The sequence below is a fragment of the Chelonoidis abingdonii genome, chromosome 10 (assembly GCF_003597395.2).
Source record: "Chelonoidis abingdonii isolate Lonesome George chromosome 10, CheloAbing_2.0, whole genome shotgun sequence".
NCBI lineage: Eukaryota > Metazoa > Chordata > Testudines > Testudinidae > Chelonoidis > Chelonoidis abingdonii.
Window position 1 is genome coordinate 47736446 of NC_133778.1, and position 17829 is coordinate 47754274.

The 17829-nt window shown below is 38.9% G+C and overlaps 1 protein-coding gene across 1 annotated transcript in view; it reads left to right on the forward strand.

Annotated features, from left to right (window-relative positions):
• Positions 1 to 1570: 1570 nt before the first annotated feature.
• The window catches only part of ITGB6 (integrin subunit beta 6), a 44027-nt gene continuing 27768 nt past the window's right edge, over positions 1571 to 17829 (forward strand). The window contains exons 1-8 of the mRNA XM_032782069.2: positions 1571 to 1700; positions 1812 to 1888; positions 2604 to 2683; positions 5273 to 5477; positions 6850 to 7096; positions 8745 to 8910; positions 9569 to 9730; positions 10605 to 10700. Coding sequence (XP_032637960.1) covers positions 1828 to 1888; positions 2604 to 2683; positions 5273 to 5477; positions 6850 to 7096; positions 8745 to 8910; positions 9569 to 9730; positions 10605 to 10700 — 1017 coding nt within the window. The 5' untranslated portion in view covers positions 1571 to 1700; positions 1812 to 1827. The remainder of the gene's footprint in view (positions 1701 to 1811; positions 1889 to 2603; positions 2684 to 5272; positions 5478 to 6849; positions 7097 to 8744; positions 8911 to 9568; positions 9731 to 10604; positions 10701 to 17829) is intronic.

Genomic DNA, 17829 nt, shown 5'->3' on the forward strand with positions numbered 1-17829 from the left:
CACTTGATCATTACCTGTTAGACTTGCTCCCTCTGGAGCACCTGGTATTGGCCACTGTCGATAGACAGGATACTGAGCTGGATGGACCTTTAGTCTGACCTAATATGGCCTTATGTTCTTAAGGTCAAAGGCAGTTATGACTAGTGCATGTGAATTTTTATTTAGTTTGTAAGTATGCTGTAATTTTTAGTCTGTTTTGTTTTAAACAGTATCTATCTAAGGGACAAAAACAATAGCATATTTGTTCACATAAACTATTTGGTGAATACTTATGAACAGCAAATACATTAGCTGGAATTGGAATCAGTTTATGAAGCATAGAAAGGGCAATTTTTAGTTAAAATAAATCACCAAGACTTGTGAGATCTAATGTCAGGGATAACTTTGGGTCCCTGTAACTCCTAGTGTAATGAACTGGCTCAGACATGCTGAAATGATCAAAGAGGAATGACATGTATTTGTAAGTTTTTTATTTTGGTACACAGGTTATTATTAACATTACTTATAATTTATACAGTAGTGTCTAATGTTTGACATGAGCTGTTACATAACAAATTTGTTATGAAGAGACAGTCCCTGTCCCAAACAACTTATATGCTCAAAAGGATAAAAGGTGTGGGGAAATAAAACAACAGATAAACTTGGAGTTTAGTTATTTTAAAATTTCCTTTCATAATAATAGTATGAACTTATATTTAACCTCTCCTCCAAGGAGTTAAATGTGTCTTAAAAAACCACCTCTCAACATCTTAAAGATTGTGACTTTCCCAAGGCTATACTGTGAGTCAGTGGCAGAGTTGGGAATTGAAGCCTAGTGTTCAAACCACCATTCCCCTTGTTTAACCATACTTTCTTTCCTTTCATCTTGTACTCATTACTGTTGCTTCACTGTTTTGAAGGTTGGGTGAGGTTTTTTTTGTTCCCCCCATGCTTTGAAATGCAATGAAAACCTCTTTCTAGTCATGGTTACCTGAATGTATTAATAGCTGCAGGGGAAATTACCTTGAATTCCATCACAGAAAACAGATTCTCTATTGGGGTAGTAACATGCAGATGACCACACCTGTTCAATAGTAATTGCATTTCACGCTAATGTAGGTTTGATTTATTTCTTTTTCACTTTATAGTGCTAATAAAATATGTATATATAAACTCTACACAGTAAAACAAAAGACATTTTGTATTCCTAAAATGACTTTCAATTATAGTGTTATAATAAGTTATGGTGATTTGTTTTCTTTTCACAGTTGGTTTTAGAAGATTCATTCCACAATATGAAACCTGAAAAAATGGGATTTATACATCTCTCCAGGTATATTCACCTCACTATTTGTATGACTTGCCAGCATATTGAACTCAGTCAGAAAACAGTCAAAAGAATACCAGTACTTTAGAGTTACCGTACACTTGATAAAAATCTCCTGGACAGATTTCTCTAGGACCCAGAGAGACTGCGAGAGTTGACCAAAAAAAAATAAAAAAATCAGTACCTGAATGAATTCCCCCGCCTTCTTATGATTGTGTACCTGTTTTCCTTATAAGGAAAATAAGGAAGTAAGATAAAGAGCAGTGTTAAGTTCCATAACCATGTTGAAGTTGCTTTTATGCACAGCCTGTCGTCTTTACCTATTCAGGTAGCTTTTGTTTTCTTTGTATTAATGTTCTGTCCTGGTATTTTGGAAGTTTCTCTTCAAACCAGTGTAAGTATCATCTTAGAATACATACTTAAGGAATCTATGACTTTTACAACATTCCACATTAATCATTTTACCCTGAAGGTAATTATTCTTTTATACTTTTAATTCACACAGCCAGAACTGAAAACGAATGGGGATTGTATTGCTTTTCCTGTTCTTTCTATTTCTGCTAAGAAATAACAATGTACAAGGTAAGGCGTACAATTAGTGAACTCTGGTTCTTTAAAAGCATATTTTACATTGTTTTTTGTTTAACAACTTTATATTAGCTAGCTTCCCATGTTGTCTGTTCAATCATTCCTTTCCACTTAATGAATGTTTTTGACAGTGTAGTATGACTTCATAGCCAATAAATGTATTTAGAGTACATCTGTTCATAATATAGAACTACCTGCACCAAACACACAGGCTTTTGAGCCATTTTAATTAAACAAATCACAGTTTGATCCATCATGAAATTTCACACTACATCTGTGACTCTGGTGGTGTATCTGTGGAACCTGGCATAATTTTAACTTCCAGAGCAAATACATTGGAAAGCAGAATGAAACAACTGTAATGTGTACAATGTTCACAGATCTATTTTGTTAAAAATTCTAGTTATGATTAAACAAACTTAACAATTATAAAATGTATTTCAGAAAACAAATAATTGTATGCATATTGTTCATAGATGAGTGACCTTCAGGTGCTCACATTTTATTAATTACCAGTAATAGTGTAATTATTGATCAAGTTAAATACTAAATTAATATAAATATTTTAATGAAGGAATTTTGTCAATAATATTAAGTATGTCCTAATGTGTCACTATTTTTTATCTCCAATATTTTTAACAAAATGGGACTTTTTATAAAAAGAATAATTAAGCCCATTAATGTCTTTCCTTCCTGGGTTTAAATATAGGAAATTGTTCTCCAGGGAGTGCAGTGACTTGTGAAGATTGTTTGCTTTCTGGACCACAGTGTGCTTGGTGTTCTCAAGAGGTAAAGCAAATGATTTAAAAAATTTCAAAGCCATACAATCTGAGTGTTTGCAGTAGCTATGAGTGATGGAATTATTGAATTAATAGGGTCAGCCGGTGCTTTTGTAATGCGTGAAGAATTTAGAGGGGAAAAATTGCCTGTGTAATTTTATCTGGAAATTATGCTTTATTGTTCTCTATTTCTGTAAAAAAAAAAAAAAAAAAAAAAAAAAAAAAAGATCCCCAGCTTTTAGCACCTTTGTTTCCACCTATCAGAGGAGCTGCCCTCATCATTTTGGAAGTGAATATGGTGGGATTGTACAGCTCCTGTGATACTGGATAGAGCGCCCAAGATATGGAGGTCTTATGGCTAACCTATGGGGCTGGGAAACAGATACGGATTTGGTTCCCAGATATGTCATTGACTTCCTGTGTGACCCCAGGCAAGTCATTTAACTTATCTGTGGCTCAGTTCTTAATGTGTAAAATAGGAATAGGAATTCGTCCTGGCCTCACGGCAGGTGTTCTGAGCCTCAGTTTGTTAGTGTTTGTGAAGCAGTTGGCTTCTGTGATTAAATCTCAATAGACATGGCCGTAAATAAATAAAATAACCAGGGTTCAAATGAGAGCCACACATCCCTCTCCCTTCTAAAGCAGAAGGTGAACGATTAGGTGCTCAGCACTTTTGAAAAGACAGCTGCTTATTCAGGAGCCTGGATATGATTTTTAGAAGCCTAACTTTAGATTTTAGAAATCTTGGCGCTTATAAATACAGATAGACAAACACAGGGTTTTGTGAATCTGTTTCAGCCAACAGCTAGCCAGTCAATTGCTGGTTAGTTTTTGAATTATTGATCAGATAGGTATGTACTGCAAAATTTCTGAAAATAATGTCTTAGTCAAGTGGATTGTGTTTGATACTTTTGTCCTGCTGAGCACCCATCGTAGCCATTGATTTCAGTGGCAAGTGAAATTGCTAAGCATTTCAAAGGATCAGGTCCAAAGCACGTAATAAATATATAAACACAATACACAGATCAGATATGAGAGAGAAACAGAATGTGTGTTAAAATACCTTATTGTGGTGGTTTACTATTCCTGCCTCTACAGGTCTCTTCTAAGGGACTCTTTAAATAATGTATAAACCCTTTCTTTAGGTGGTTTTAGTTGAACAGTAAAAATACCATCTTGGATGAAACTGAAATACCGTTCTTTTTTTAATCCAGTTTTTACTAAAAGCAATTTAGCAATTTGAAAGATAACACTAGGAAGTTCCCCCCCCACACACACACCCCAAAAAAGTGGCTTTTCTATGCTTTTTTTAAAAACAGTTCCTGTACAACTCAAAACGCATGATTTCATAATGTGAAATTTTCCATGCTATTAGGTACATAATTAGGCCAATTGCCATTGGATGTTTTCATAAAACACAAAAAGAAAACAACTAAGTTATTGAGTCTGGAAGTACGATGTATATAGATCATGTGCATTTATTGGAAATGTCAGTAGAATAAATATAATGTTTGCCCATAGATTTATTTGCTGCACTCAGGTGATGTGGAGCAGGCAAAAAATCTGTATTTATTTTAATGTCAGGCTAGACTCAGTAAAAGCAGCCATCATAGTCTATTGGATAAAAATACACATTCTAACTAGCCCTGAACCATGTGTTTACCTGATAATGCATGTTTTGAGAAGCCAGAAAATTCAGCGTTAGCTACTGCAGACGGTATGCTTTGCTTTCCAAAGGTTTCATAATAATAGGTGATTTTTACATACACTGGGTTTGATCCTGTAGTTAATGGGTGTTTTGTCTGAGTAGATATCAGCAGTGGCCCCAAGTACAGAGAGGCAAATTTTTCCCTCCTATTTTTCCACTGAAATCAATGAGACACACACATATCCATGAAGACAGTTTGACTCCCAGTGGGAAGTGAAGAGCAGAGTCTTGGCATTAACTCTGAATTTCTGGGCTTTTGTGGATTTAAAGTAATTTTGATGTAACTTTGACAGAGTGTTTCTCAGTGACAAAATTCAGGGGACATTTGCAGTTTAAGGGCAAAGTTTAAATTCCTTATATAGGCACAAGAAAAGAGTATGGACCAGTGATACGACCACAGGATTGGAAACCAGGAATTTCCAAATTTTAATCCCATCTTTGACATGGAGTCTCTGTGGCCTTGGTCAAATCACTTAGCCTCTCTGCCAAAGTTTTCACACAGCAATGATGATACCTTACAACAATGTTGTGGAAATTAATGTGAGTATAGTGCTTTGAAGAGGAAGAGTAATATATAATCATAAAACTCCCATTCCAGTTGTGAAAGTTTTGCTTGAGTAGGAATGCTGGGGCCTGATCCAAAGACTTTTGAAGTCAGTGGAAAGTCTCCTGTTGACTTCAATAGGCTTTAGATTGATCGTGTCCTAAGTGCAGGAGAAGGCTGAATTCAAGGAAGCGAATACAAGTGCCACGTGTATCTCTGGGCTAAATTCATGGTCATGAAAATATGGTGTTAGTTAAACATCAGGTGTAAGATGGTCAGAAAATAATTTATCTTCCATTGTTCAATAATAAATTTAGCTCTTCCATTCTTTCTGCTGATTGTTTCAGAATTATACAGACTCATCTGGAATTCACGGAAGGTGTGATACTCCAGAAAATCTTTTGTCAAAAGGATGTCAGTTGAAGTTTATCGAATTTCCCATTTCTAAAGTAGAAATTCACAAAAATAAGCCCCTTAGCATAGGAATCCAGAAGAATAACTCTGATGTCACACAGATTTCCCCTCAAAAGTTAACTTTTAGGCTGCGACCAGGTAAGTTATTCAGTTCATAACTGTGATTCTTTCCTGCTGATGCTATCTTTCCAGGTTTCTCAGACTAAATGGTTAATGATCTAAAAAACAGAATGTATTTACTGTATTTAAATAAAATGTATTAAATTCAAAATTAAGCATTACTTGTAATCATATAAGACCTAATGAATATTTATCATGTGTTACTCTGATGGATAGATCTAAAATAGATAAGATCTATTTAAATTCCCCCCAAAGTACTTTGCATTTATGTAAAAGGAGATTAATCCCCCTGCTCTATTCTCTTCATGGCCTGGGGCAGTACAAAGGGAATGGAAATGTCACACATCGATGAGGCTGGGAATTCCCCCCGGTGGATGTAGAGCTGGAAGAGCTATTTCATTACAGTTCTTCTTGTGCCCTTGATGCAGGAGGTGTATTGAGAGTGGAAATGAAGGCGCCGTGGTCATAGCACAGTAGGCGAGCTATCCCATGGGATATGGCCAGCTGGTATTGGTTAGAGAAGTCTGAAGGCCAGGGGTACTGGAACAGTTTTTATAGTGGGTTTGCTAAGAGCCACTAAACCAAACTGTAAACCTTATATATAATGGAATCCACTTCAGGCTAGGAGCCACGACAGCAGCACCTCCAGGTCCCAGCAGCACCTATTCTGGAGGCTTCTCTAACCTGCAGCCAGGCCATGGCAGAGATGAGAGAATTGGGAAACTGCAACCATAGCCAGCTTCCCAGTGTCTCGCCTCTTCTTTGCTACCCTGAGAAAATCTCAGCTACAGCAGAAAATCTGTCATATAGTGTTTTTATCTGAGGATATCAACATGATTTGCAAGATCTCCTGAGGTCTATGGCATTACTGTGGATTTACACCAATATAACATAGATCAGAATTTGTCCTAGGGAAAATGAGGTGCAGAGAGGTTTAAATAACACACAGTATGTTTGTATGAGAATCAGGAATAGAACCCAGGCGCACTTGTAATCCACTCTCCCAGTCCCATGCTCAGACCACTAACCCTTGCATTCTCTCCTACAAGTGCTAACTTCTGTTTCATTATAGATTCATATCTGAAGGTTTTAAAGCTGCACTCTGCCATTTGTTTTTCCTAACACACTAGATCTACAGGAATCAAATAGTCCTAAACCTGAAGTTAGTACTTAACTTTTACTGTACTAGTCACGTAATACCTACTGAAGGCCTTTCAGATTTTCTATTTGGAATTTTTATTGATAATTTTATACGTTTCTGTTAATTCCACCAATGGCACATACGGTACTATTAAGAATAAACAGACAGAGTCGTTGTTATAGTGACCGTAACATTGTCTAAAGTTAAATGTGTTAATTTATTCTCCATTTCCCCTATGGCTTTCACTAGGAAATGAAGAAACAACAGAGATTAAAGTTCGTCAGACTGAAGATTATCCAGTTGATCTCTATTATCTCATGGACCTTTCTGCTTCCATGGATGATGATCTGAATACAATAAAGGAACTAGGCTCAACTCTTTCCAAAGAAATGTCAAAACTAACAAGCAACTTTAGACTGGGCTTTGGGTCTTTTGTTGAAAAACCAGTTTCACCATTCATCAAAACCACAGCTGAAGAAATAAACAATCCTTGCAGGTAGGCAAAGAAAGCAACTATATATGCGTTATTATTTAATGATGGAACACTGGGGGCAAAATCCTGCTCGCTGCCCTCACTGGAGCCTTTCCATCTGACTCACTTGCAGTTGAGCGAATGAAGCAAATGAGACTTGGCTCTTGGTTCATACTCTGGTCATTTTCTATACCCCATTGGGTTGTTGGGGGGAGGGGGAGTTTAGGGGGCAAGAGGCTTGCCATTTTGTTTGCCGTTTAGATTTTTCTGCTAGTTACAGATGTGTTTGACTGATTAGCACATTGATACTAAAGTTATACATCTCTTGAATTTGCTTGAAATATATATGATTATTTAAATCCTGGATTATTCATGTTACAACTGTAAAGGCTCACCATACTTTTGAGTACTCAAAAGTACCAAACAACAATATTTCAGTATAATGTTCTTATTATTTATTTGTTTTAAAGAAGCAGGAACAGTCCCCTGAGCCCCATGCTGCATGAGTCCTGCCCAGATCATAACTCTGGGGTGCTTGGGGAGAGTGGGGTCTGCATGCCTGATACTCTTCTCCTCCTCAGAGCAAGTATGGAGGCAATATGATGGTGGGAGTATAATGTGCCCTGTAAAGGGCTGGAACAGATTACAAGAGGAGCATAGGAGGAGTACGCCACTGCAGGGTATCACTGGGGCACAATGCCTCTCAGGGCAGTTCCTGGGGAAGTGCCGTTTTCACGCCACTCTTTAGCCACAGTGTATCTAAATGCAGTTTCTCATTAAAATTAACTGAGTGTCATGTTATGTTTTAACCTTGAAGTTTTTTCACTTGGTCTGTTTCACTGAACTATAAAGGTACTAATTTCAGCAATGATATTAATAAAACAAGTGTGACAAAGTTCCTCCTCTACCTTGGTAGGTCCTGTGCTTACTGGCTGATTTGCTCACTTCAGTGATCTTCCCCACAGTCTGGATCAGCTCCTCCTGTGTCTGATCAGGAGTTGGGAGGTTTGGGGGGAACCCAGGCCTGCCCTCTACTCCGGCTTCCAGCTCAGGGCCCTGTGGATTGCAGCTGTCTATAGTCCCTCCTGTAACAGCTGCATGACAGCTACAACTCCTGGGCTACTTCCCCATGGCCTCCTCCAAACACCTTCTTTATCCTCACCACAGGATCTTCCTCCTGGTGTCTGATAACGCTTGTACTCCGTAGTCCTCCAGCAGCACACCCACTCACTCTCAACTCCTGGTGCCTCTTGCTCCCAGCTACTTACTTACTTACTTACTTACTTACTCACTCACTCTCTCTGGCTCCCCCATCCCTGACTGGAGTGAGCTCCTTTTTAAACCCAGGTGCCCTGATTAGTCTGCCTTGATTGGCTGCAGGTGATCTAATCAGCCTGTCTGCCTTAATTGGTTCTAGCAGTTTCCTGATTACTCTAGTGCAGCCCCTGCTCTGGTCACTCAGGGAACAGAAAACTATTCATCCAGTGGCCAGTATATTTGCCTTCTACCAGAATCCTGTACCCCACTGGTCTGGGTCTGTCACATAAGTTACACAGAAGAGATGTTCACCTGAAAACTAAGCTAGATAGAGTTACAAAGAAACTACCGTGTGTGCATTCTATCTCTGCTTTGGCTGTAAGATATAGACATAGATATATCATTTATTTTATAGAAGTGTTCCACGTGATTGCTTACCCACCTTTGGATACAAACATGTTTTGCCATTAACAAATGACACTGAAAGATTCAATGAAATTGTGAAAGAACAGAAAATCTCAGCTAATATAGATACTCCAGAGGGAGGATTTGATGCAATTATGCAGGCAGCTGTTTGCAAGGTAATGAAACCTCTAGGTGTAATATTTATTACTCCACATTTTAATATTAATAGATTTTAATGGTATTTTAAAAAAAATAAGCAGCTCTTTTCTCCTCAAAATGTAGACTCTGATCCTGATCTGACTCCACTAAAATCAATGGAAGGACCCCCACTGATTTCAGTGGGGATTTGGTCAGACTGTAAAGGTATATTCAAATGATCTCTTTTTTCATTAGAAAAGTGTATATAATGAAGTTAAATATGCACATTGAAAAATGATAGTTTTGTAGTTTCCATCAATAAAAGCACTGATCATGTAATAATCAGGTGTCTATGGGAAATGAAAAGTAATAAAATTACCACATAATCATAATAGTTTCTTCAGTTTTTCTTTTTAAATATTTTAATGATTAACAATATTTTATATAGATGACAAACAGCTATACACACTTCACTCAGCACAACAATGGGAAGAGGAGATATGTTGGTCAGAGGCAATGGGGTGAACTCTGTTAAATAATTGTCATGGTGTCTTTTGATGTCTGCTTAAGCAGAGAGGACATTACCTTTTAAAGATCTCTTTGAAAGACCTATTCTTCTGTGTTCTACCCCATCATCTTGTATTATTTCTATCAATATAATCAAAGTCTATACTAAACCGTTACATTTAATTACAGGAAAAGATTGGGTGGAGAAATGACTCTCTACATCTGCTGGTGTTTGTGAGTGATGCTGATTCCCATTTTGGGATGGACAGTAAACTGGCAGGGATTGTTATTCCAAATGATGGGCATTGTCACTTGGACCACAATAATGAATATTCCATGTCAACAATTTTGGTAACTTGCTTTGTACAATTTTTCATTGTGGAATTTTAAAGTACCGGAAAGATGAATTGGAATATTAATGATAGTGTTCAGTGATATGCAGTAGGAGTTGGGAAATCCAGTCATTTGATGTCATCCATTTTAATTTTAATCACATATTTTCATAAAATCAAAACTAAGGACACAGCAATTTGACCTAAGTGATCTCAGAACATGTTATGATTAGAAAAAGTGATACCTCTTATTCCCAATAACTGCCACCATGGGTAACGTAGAACAGAAGCTATTGGCATCCTCTCTTTGAGAGAGAAGCAAAAATATGTTTTCATCACTTGTCTTAAAGGAAGTAAATTAAGGAGTGGTTCAGGAATGTGTAGGACATTGCTGAGGTCAGAAAAACATTTCAAACTAAGAGTCAAGTGCTCAAACTAATACTGTTATTTAATAGTTCTATTATGGTAATATTTAAAGGCCCCTGTTAGGATGTGGGCCATATTGTGCTAGGTAAGTAGTGTCCTGCCTCCAAGAGTTAGTTTTCTCAACTTCTTAGAGTCTAAATTCAAGAATTAAGAGATTTAAAGAACATTCCAAAGGCCTGTGTTGCAGTGTGGACTAAAACCTCCTGACCCCAGGCACCAAAGCATGACATACAGGTGGAGCACTCAGTCTCTTCAGGGTAATGTGAGCACCAGAAGGAAAGGCTCTATGTGCACATACACACTTACTCTGTACACATGTAGTGTGTAATTACATATTTATAATACACTGAGCATGGTATGAATGTAGGTTCATTAAAGATAACATGCAATGTTTTTCATCACTATTTTTAACTCCTTGGTCCTTTTGTAAAACAGGGATTGATTTGGCTCTCTATATTTGTTTTCAGGAGTATCCAACAATTGGTCAACTAACAGACAAACTTGTGCAAAATAATGTTTTACTAATTTTTGCTGTAACAAAGGAACAAGTTTACTTATATGAGGTGAGGTAACTAAAATGTGTAACTCTCCAGTGTTTTGCTTTAATGTTCCTTTTGATAATGTTTATACATAAGCTCTTTCTTTTTCAGTTTAAACTGATTTTTACCTAAAATTTCCAGGGTTTTACAAAAAGTATTATTCAGTTTATTTCCAATTTTCACCCTACTTTTGTATCATTCAAATATATAAAAAATAACTGTTTTTTTTTCAGGAAAATACAATACATTGCATGAGATATGTATTATGATAATATATTAGTCTGTGTGTATATGCAAAGCTGCCTGTTGAAGTAGGGCTATGTATTAGTCTAGATTAAAAGATACACACTATAAACAGGCATGCATGCAAGCTCAGAACTGTGTGTGCATCTGACCACACTGATGAATCTCATGCCACCACGTCCACATTTCAAGCTGTCAGCAGATAATGCTTTAAAGATTTAACACGCTAAAATGGGAAGAAAATGAAAATCTGTATCAGAATACGTTTCAGAACACATGGAGCTATTCAAAAGTTTTAAGAAAACAAAAATAGGAGAAAAGGATGATGAGTATATGCACTGCAAATGGTGTGGCCCAATTATTAAATGTAAATGTTCATAGTCTAATAGTTCTAAATCTACAACAGTAAACTTTTTATTCAAATGAAAAGTTTTATCTGGGGATTAGAGATATATACTGTTTTCTTAAACTCTGAGGTGGCATTGTGTTTTGAGTCCTATTTTAGTTCTGCAGCAAACCACATTGATGAACGGAATTCAAAGCATTAATCTACTGAATACTTTTTTCCTCTGTCTTTCCATCCACCAAAATAAACCCTGATATTTACCCAGAAAAGTTAATAGATTTTTGCACTGATTTTTACCTGATTTTGTTGTTGTTGTTTGTTTTTTGTCTGATAAATTCCAGTAAAAATTGAAAATGAAGGGCCCTATTTATATAGTACCATTTGAGAAGACTAGCATTGAGGATTCAACCCTGCAAGGTGCATATTTAATTAAAAATATAGCTAGAAAATTAGATACCTGATTTAGAACATCTAAAAACTCAGTTTGAAAGCACCTCATCATGTACTGATTTTATGGTTCTTTATGTAATTGTAAATTGGGTTTTATGTTGAATCATACTGTGAATACCTACTTTTTAAGTCATAGTAGATAAGGATGTTCTACCCTGAAGCTTATCTAAACTGTTCAGCATAATCACTAGCATTAGACAGTTATATCTTAAGATGCTGGGTACTAATATTTGAGCCTGCTTTTTCTCCTGTGAGACAGGGATACTCCTTGAAACAAAATGTCCGCATGAACTTTTGTTCATCTCTCAGATAATGTGTTTTCACGTGATCTGAGAGTTTTCTTCCTGCTCTTCAGTTTGAAACTTCTTTTCAGTGAGATAAGTTGGAAGGTAGCAGGAAATATAAAGTACAAAATGGCAAAATAGAAGGGAGAACTTCTCCCCTCTCCCTGACATCTAACTGCCTGTATGCACTGAAGGGAGAAAAGATACTGAGCATTGTTTGAAGTGAAGAATACAAGTCTCAGTTACATGAAGACTCTTTTGTTTAAAAAGTCATTGCATGGCAATGGGAGCAGAGAGGGTGGAGAGGAGATTAGACATTTTATTGCAAATGGGACTGGGGCAAGGAGTGGAAAACATACTTTGTACCACCATTGTGCATCTATTCAGGGTTTGGCCAGAGGCAGTTCCATCCCTCAGCGAAACTAAAGCAGCCATAACTTGTGTCAGCATGCACATTTTCCCCAGGTACCCCCAGTTTGTCCCCTAGACTGAATATACTTGGAGATTCTCCTAAAGCTGGGGAATTTCCGAGTGACCAGTACCAGCAGAACCAGTGTATGGAGTGATAGGACATCCCTGGAGTGGGCCCACAACACTTAAAGTTCCTGTTTAAAGTGATGAGTAAAATAAGTAGAAGATGGGTGAGAGAAAAGCTTGTTTCCCATCTGCAGTAAAACCACAGAAAAGTAATCTAACAATTCTGTGCTTGATAAGTCCCTTCCCCTCCATTATAAGGTGTCTGTGTCATTGTGGAACATAGGCAGCAGGTGGAACCCCACTTCAGGGAGGCTAGACCCCAGATCACCCCTTTTGCCTGCCCCACCTTCTGGAGTCCCAAGACCCTCTGCACCCCCCTCCCATGCCAGAGGAGGCCCGGGCCAGCCAGAGCCCCAAGCTCTTTCCCCCTCTACAACCTGCCTGGAGGAGCCCCAGGTCAGCCAGAGCCACTGCAGACTCTATGCTGCCCCCAAGGAAAATTCAAAAGTTCTTGTCTTCTTTTCTCTTCTGGAAGAAGAACCTGAGCTTTTGATATGCACCATACAGGTTCCAGGGTGACTGAGGAGGCAGTATGCCTTACTCAACTTCCTGGGTTTATTAGTAATCTCTCTGGACTCCAGGGAGATTACTGATGATCCCAGAAAGCTGAGTAGCACATACCGCCTCCTCAGCTGCCCCGGCATCTGCATGGGGAATAATAAAAAACAAAAGTTTCCCCTGTCAAACCTGCAACCAGGGTCCAGCAGCAGTGGCTACACTAGGGGAAGCCGAGCCTTCCCATGCCTATTATGCCCACCGCCCATGATGTAGAGGGGACATGGTAAAAATCTTCTAAAACTTTAAATGGCTAATGGACCTACGTTCCACTGAAAACAACACTTTTGAAAATTGTACCCATGGCCTTATAACACTGGATCTAGAGGATCTATAGAAAAGACCAGCTGTAGTCTCACCTATCCCAGATTACACATGAAGACCTAACCATCCTTGCAGTCCCTGGTTTCAGCCTCCCCGGCAACACGTCTCTCTGATGAACCATGCTATTTTTGGCCTTTTTCCCTGTGTCCTCCAGCCAACTCTCCCTGAACTGAGGTAGAAGTGAAGTCACAGCGCAGGTGGGTTAAGGAGAGAGTTGGAAGTGTAATGTCTTTGGGGATTTTTACAGGGAGCAATTCCCACACATAAGGGGCTTTTCCTTTCTTCTCTTTCACTCTGAGCTGCGCAGTGGATAGGCACAATGCCCCCATTAAGAGAACTGCCAGTATCCATCTTACTTTATTATGTATATTTTTGCGCAGTCAAGCTGTTGTGAAGAAATCTGTAGTGTCTAAAAATAAATCCTAGACCAGAATTCAGTGTTTGCAGTCTTATAATCTTGATTTATATTGTCATATTACATTTTCTTTATAATCATGAGCATGGGCGAATCAGACTTCTAGGTTAATATTCTGAGTTTGATTGACACAGGTGGGGAATATGACAATACCATCCCATAGTTTTAGATATGCCCTTTGATGTTTGTGAAAGACAGCCATAAAAGTCTGATTTTTTTAATTATTATTATTATTTTATATTTGCTTTGACTAACTGTCCATCTAACTCGCAGGTTAGTGAGGCTGTGCACAAGAAACAATAACAGGAGATACTCAGTTAAGTGACAGAGTGCCACATGCAAAAGATGAAAGCAATAGATAGAATAGGTTTAAAAGAATTGCTATATTCTGTACAAGACAGAAAATGATGGCACTTTATTTTTCTGACAAAGAAAGTAGAGAACAAAAAGTAATAGATGGATTAACAGTGGCTCACATTTTTGTTAGTTGTAAATCTTAGTATGCAGTTCCTAGTGAACAAAGCATGCCACTTGATAACATTGATACTGGTATAAAACTGACACAGAGATACTGAAACATAAAGCCTTTGATAAGAACGGTGTTGGCCAGCGCAGACCGTGACCACTGGAAAATTCCAAAGGAAACCTTCATGCACTCAGTGAGGGATGGATCTTTTCAGTGCAATAAGACAGTAGATTAAGAGGAGCTGCATAACTCCAAGTTTAGGTGTAGGACTTAATCCAGCACTTATTAAAGTCAGTGGAAAGATTGCATTGGCCATACGATCAGGTCCCCAGCCAGCAAACCTTAGGTGATAGAATTTTAATACCTGCACTGTGGATACCATAAATATTTAGCTAGTTATACCCTTTGCTTATGTAACTATGTGTTGCAGTGTGATTATACTTGAATGAGGTCTACTACTTCCTTATCTGTTGAACTCGGCGTGCACTATTTTCCCCTGAGCATGGAAATTGGACTCACCTTAAAAACTTGTATTTTGATTTTAATTTTTTTTTGCTTTAAATATCTTTTTCTGCAGCCACAACCTGGGGCTTACTCCTTATGTGCACCAGAGCAGTCCTTAGTGGGTTAGTGCATGAAAGCAATGGGAGCAAAACTAGCTTCCACTTCCCCCTTAACCCTGGGTGTAGTCAGAGGCCAGTTCAGCAGGCAGCATACCTGAGCTAGCTTTAACCTAGCTATCTCACACAGGTGTCTGCGTAGGCTAGCCACCCAGGGTCAGGGTTCCAGACAGGCTTGAGAAGTGTGCACTGAAACCCATGCAGCTGCAACCTCGCTCCAATACCCAAACTAGCTAGATTAAAGCTAGCGTAGGTGTGTCTATGTGAGCTGCAGTCAAACCCTGTGATTGCAGCGTAGACACACATTCTTACAGGTATTATAGGGAAAGAATAGCAAGATTTAGATAGCTGGGACCTGAGGACCTAGAGAGACGTCTGAATCAAAGATGACACCCAGGACAGACAGGATGGCAGTGTCACCCAGAATGACCAAGAAAGGATGCAAGCAAGAGGGACTGAGGTGAATGTTTAAAGCCCTGTTTTAACCATATTGAACTTGAGCTAATGGCTGGACATCCAGGAGAGGCCAAGATTTTAGTTTGGATAGAAGGAGAGAAGTCTGGAGTGGAGAGAGAAAGAGAGAGATCTGTGAGTCCTCAGCATAGAGATGGTAGTTGAACTTGTGTTTGCAGTTGGGATTACCCAGAGATGAGATATAGAAGTAGAAAATAAGGGGACCAAGGACAGAGCCCTGTGAAATCCCCACAGAAACCTGGTATGTATGGGGGGGAAATAAGGAAGATCCTCCAAAGGATATGATGAAGGAACATTAGAAGGATACTAGGGGAATAAGAAGAGGGCAGAGAGCTAGGAGACAAGGAGGGACAATGACTTGCTTAAGGACTTGATCCTGGTTCACTGAAGTCTATTGGAATTTTATCATTGCCTTTACTGGGAGCAGGATCAAGCTGCAAGGGAGCATTTTGGCTCCAATTCAGGAAAGCACTTAAGCATGTTCTTAACTTTAAGCAAGTGCTTATGTCCCATTGAGTCAATGAGACTTTAAAATGCATAATCTCTTAGTCTTTGCACGGGTGATATATTATCTATTATTGACCAAGAGGGAACTGAAATCCAAGAGTCAAAAAACTAACCATGATTTTTTTCATGAGATCATTTTTTATATAAGTTGTGCAAGGTAATCGTATGTGTTGGGAAATGTATGCGTTCCATTGTTGTATGGAAGGAGCGGGAGGTGGGGGGAGAAAACTAAAGAAGGAGTATAAACTATTTTGAGGAAAATGGACGATTTTGGTTCCAGAAACAAGAGTAGGCTAAGGAATGGAAGCTTATTGTGCTTATACAATCAGAGCTAAGAGTTTCTCATTGAACAAAGAGCTCATTATTTAATAAAATACAGTAGCAGATGCAGCTGAACCCAAATCATCACTCAGTATATGCAGATGTACTCATCCATAACACCAAAGCTACCTGTGTGCACTGCTCTGGGCCACTTTATGTAATGACAAAACTTCACTCCGCCTGTGAAAGATCAATTTTCGGCACATGTGGAAACAGTATCGGCCAATCAGTGCTGCCAAGAAACAGGGCACTTTTGACTTTGGTTGGGAGCCTAATTTTAGTCTGTGAAGGACCCCTATGCTCAAAGGTTCATGTCTTTAGTCAAACATTTTGGTGGCACCTTTATAGACGGTGCCTTACTCAGGCAAAACTTCAGTTGAAACCACTATAAATGAGCCTAATGGAGCTTTCCCTAAATTACATTAGGTTTCCAGGATCAGACCCAGAAATCTGAAACTGTATTTTAATGGACCAGAAAACATAACTGATCTTGACAGACGATAATTTAGTTTCTAAGGAGGGCAAACACTATACTAGAATTTCTCCAGAAGCTCCTTAAATAGTTTGGATAGATGACATTAGTCTAAAATAAATGTAGTAGTCAAATAATCAAATGTACCATTATATTTCTAGCTATTTATAATCCTCCTTTAGTTTAGCATGGCATATGTCAATCATTTACTCATTTAATATTCCTAATCCCCCTCAGATCCAATGTAGGCTCAGACCTACCTCCCACATAGGTGTGTATATTGTTATTGACTGCACCACTACTAAAGGTGGGGCAAAAGTTGTCTGGGCTTACCCAAAGAAGGAAGCTCTGCTTTGTGGTTGGTTGGGGCTGGAGGGGGGAGGGAGGAAGGTCAGAAACTGCTGCAAAAGGCGCTTTGCAGCGGTGACTCACTCTCCCCATTTCTCCAGGAATGTGCATAAAGTTACAAAACCTGGGAGGGGCAAGTCTCTATGTCCAAACAGCAAGAAAGCCAACACCCACCCTCCCTCCCCTAGTGGAGGTGACTGGCAGGCTGGGTTAGGACTTGCTGTGGGCATTATGCTAGTCGCCCCTTTTAAAGTTGGGCTGGGAAGGAATTTTTCTCACACCGCCAGAATTGGCTTTGGTGGAGTGTGGTTTTTTTCGCCTTCCTCACAGCAGGTGTGAGGATGGACCTTTTCTAGTCAGTAGAAAAGGTGGTAGGCCATATGTCGCAACTTATTTTGTAATATGCAGGTACTCCATAGGGAGGACAGCTAGTGACCAGATAAATGGGCTGATAAAGGACTTAAAAGGAGGTCCTGGATAAAAGGATAGAACGGGGAAGGGGTACGGGGACTCCTATGACTGGCACGGCAAGGAACCAACGCCCTCCATTCTCATAGCCCTCCTAAACCCTCTCACGAGGCTGGTGGATGGTAAGGTCCAAGCCACGGGTTGGCTGGGGGACCTGGATGGAAACAAAGGGGGGCTGGTGAAAGCCCTGGAAAACTGAGTTGATTAAGTATGGATTAAACAAAGGCGGGCTGGTGAAAGCCCCAGAGAATTGATTTAAATAAGCATGGATTTGCCTGCACTGTACACTTTATCTGCCAGGTAGTCCCAGACATCTATATATT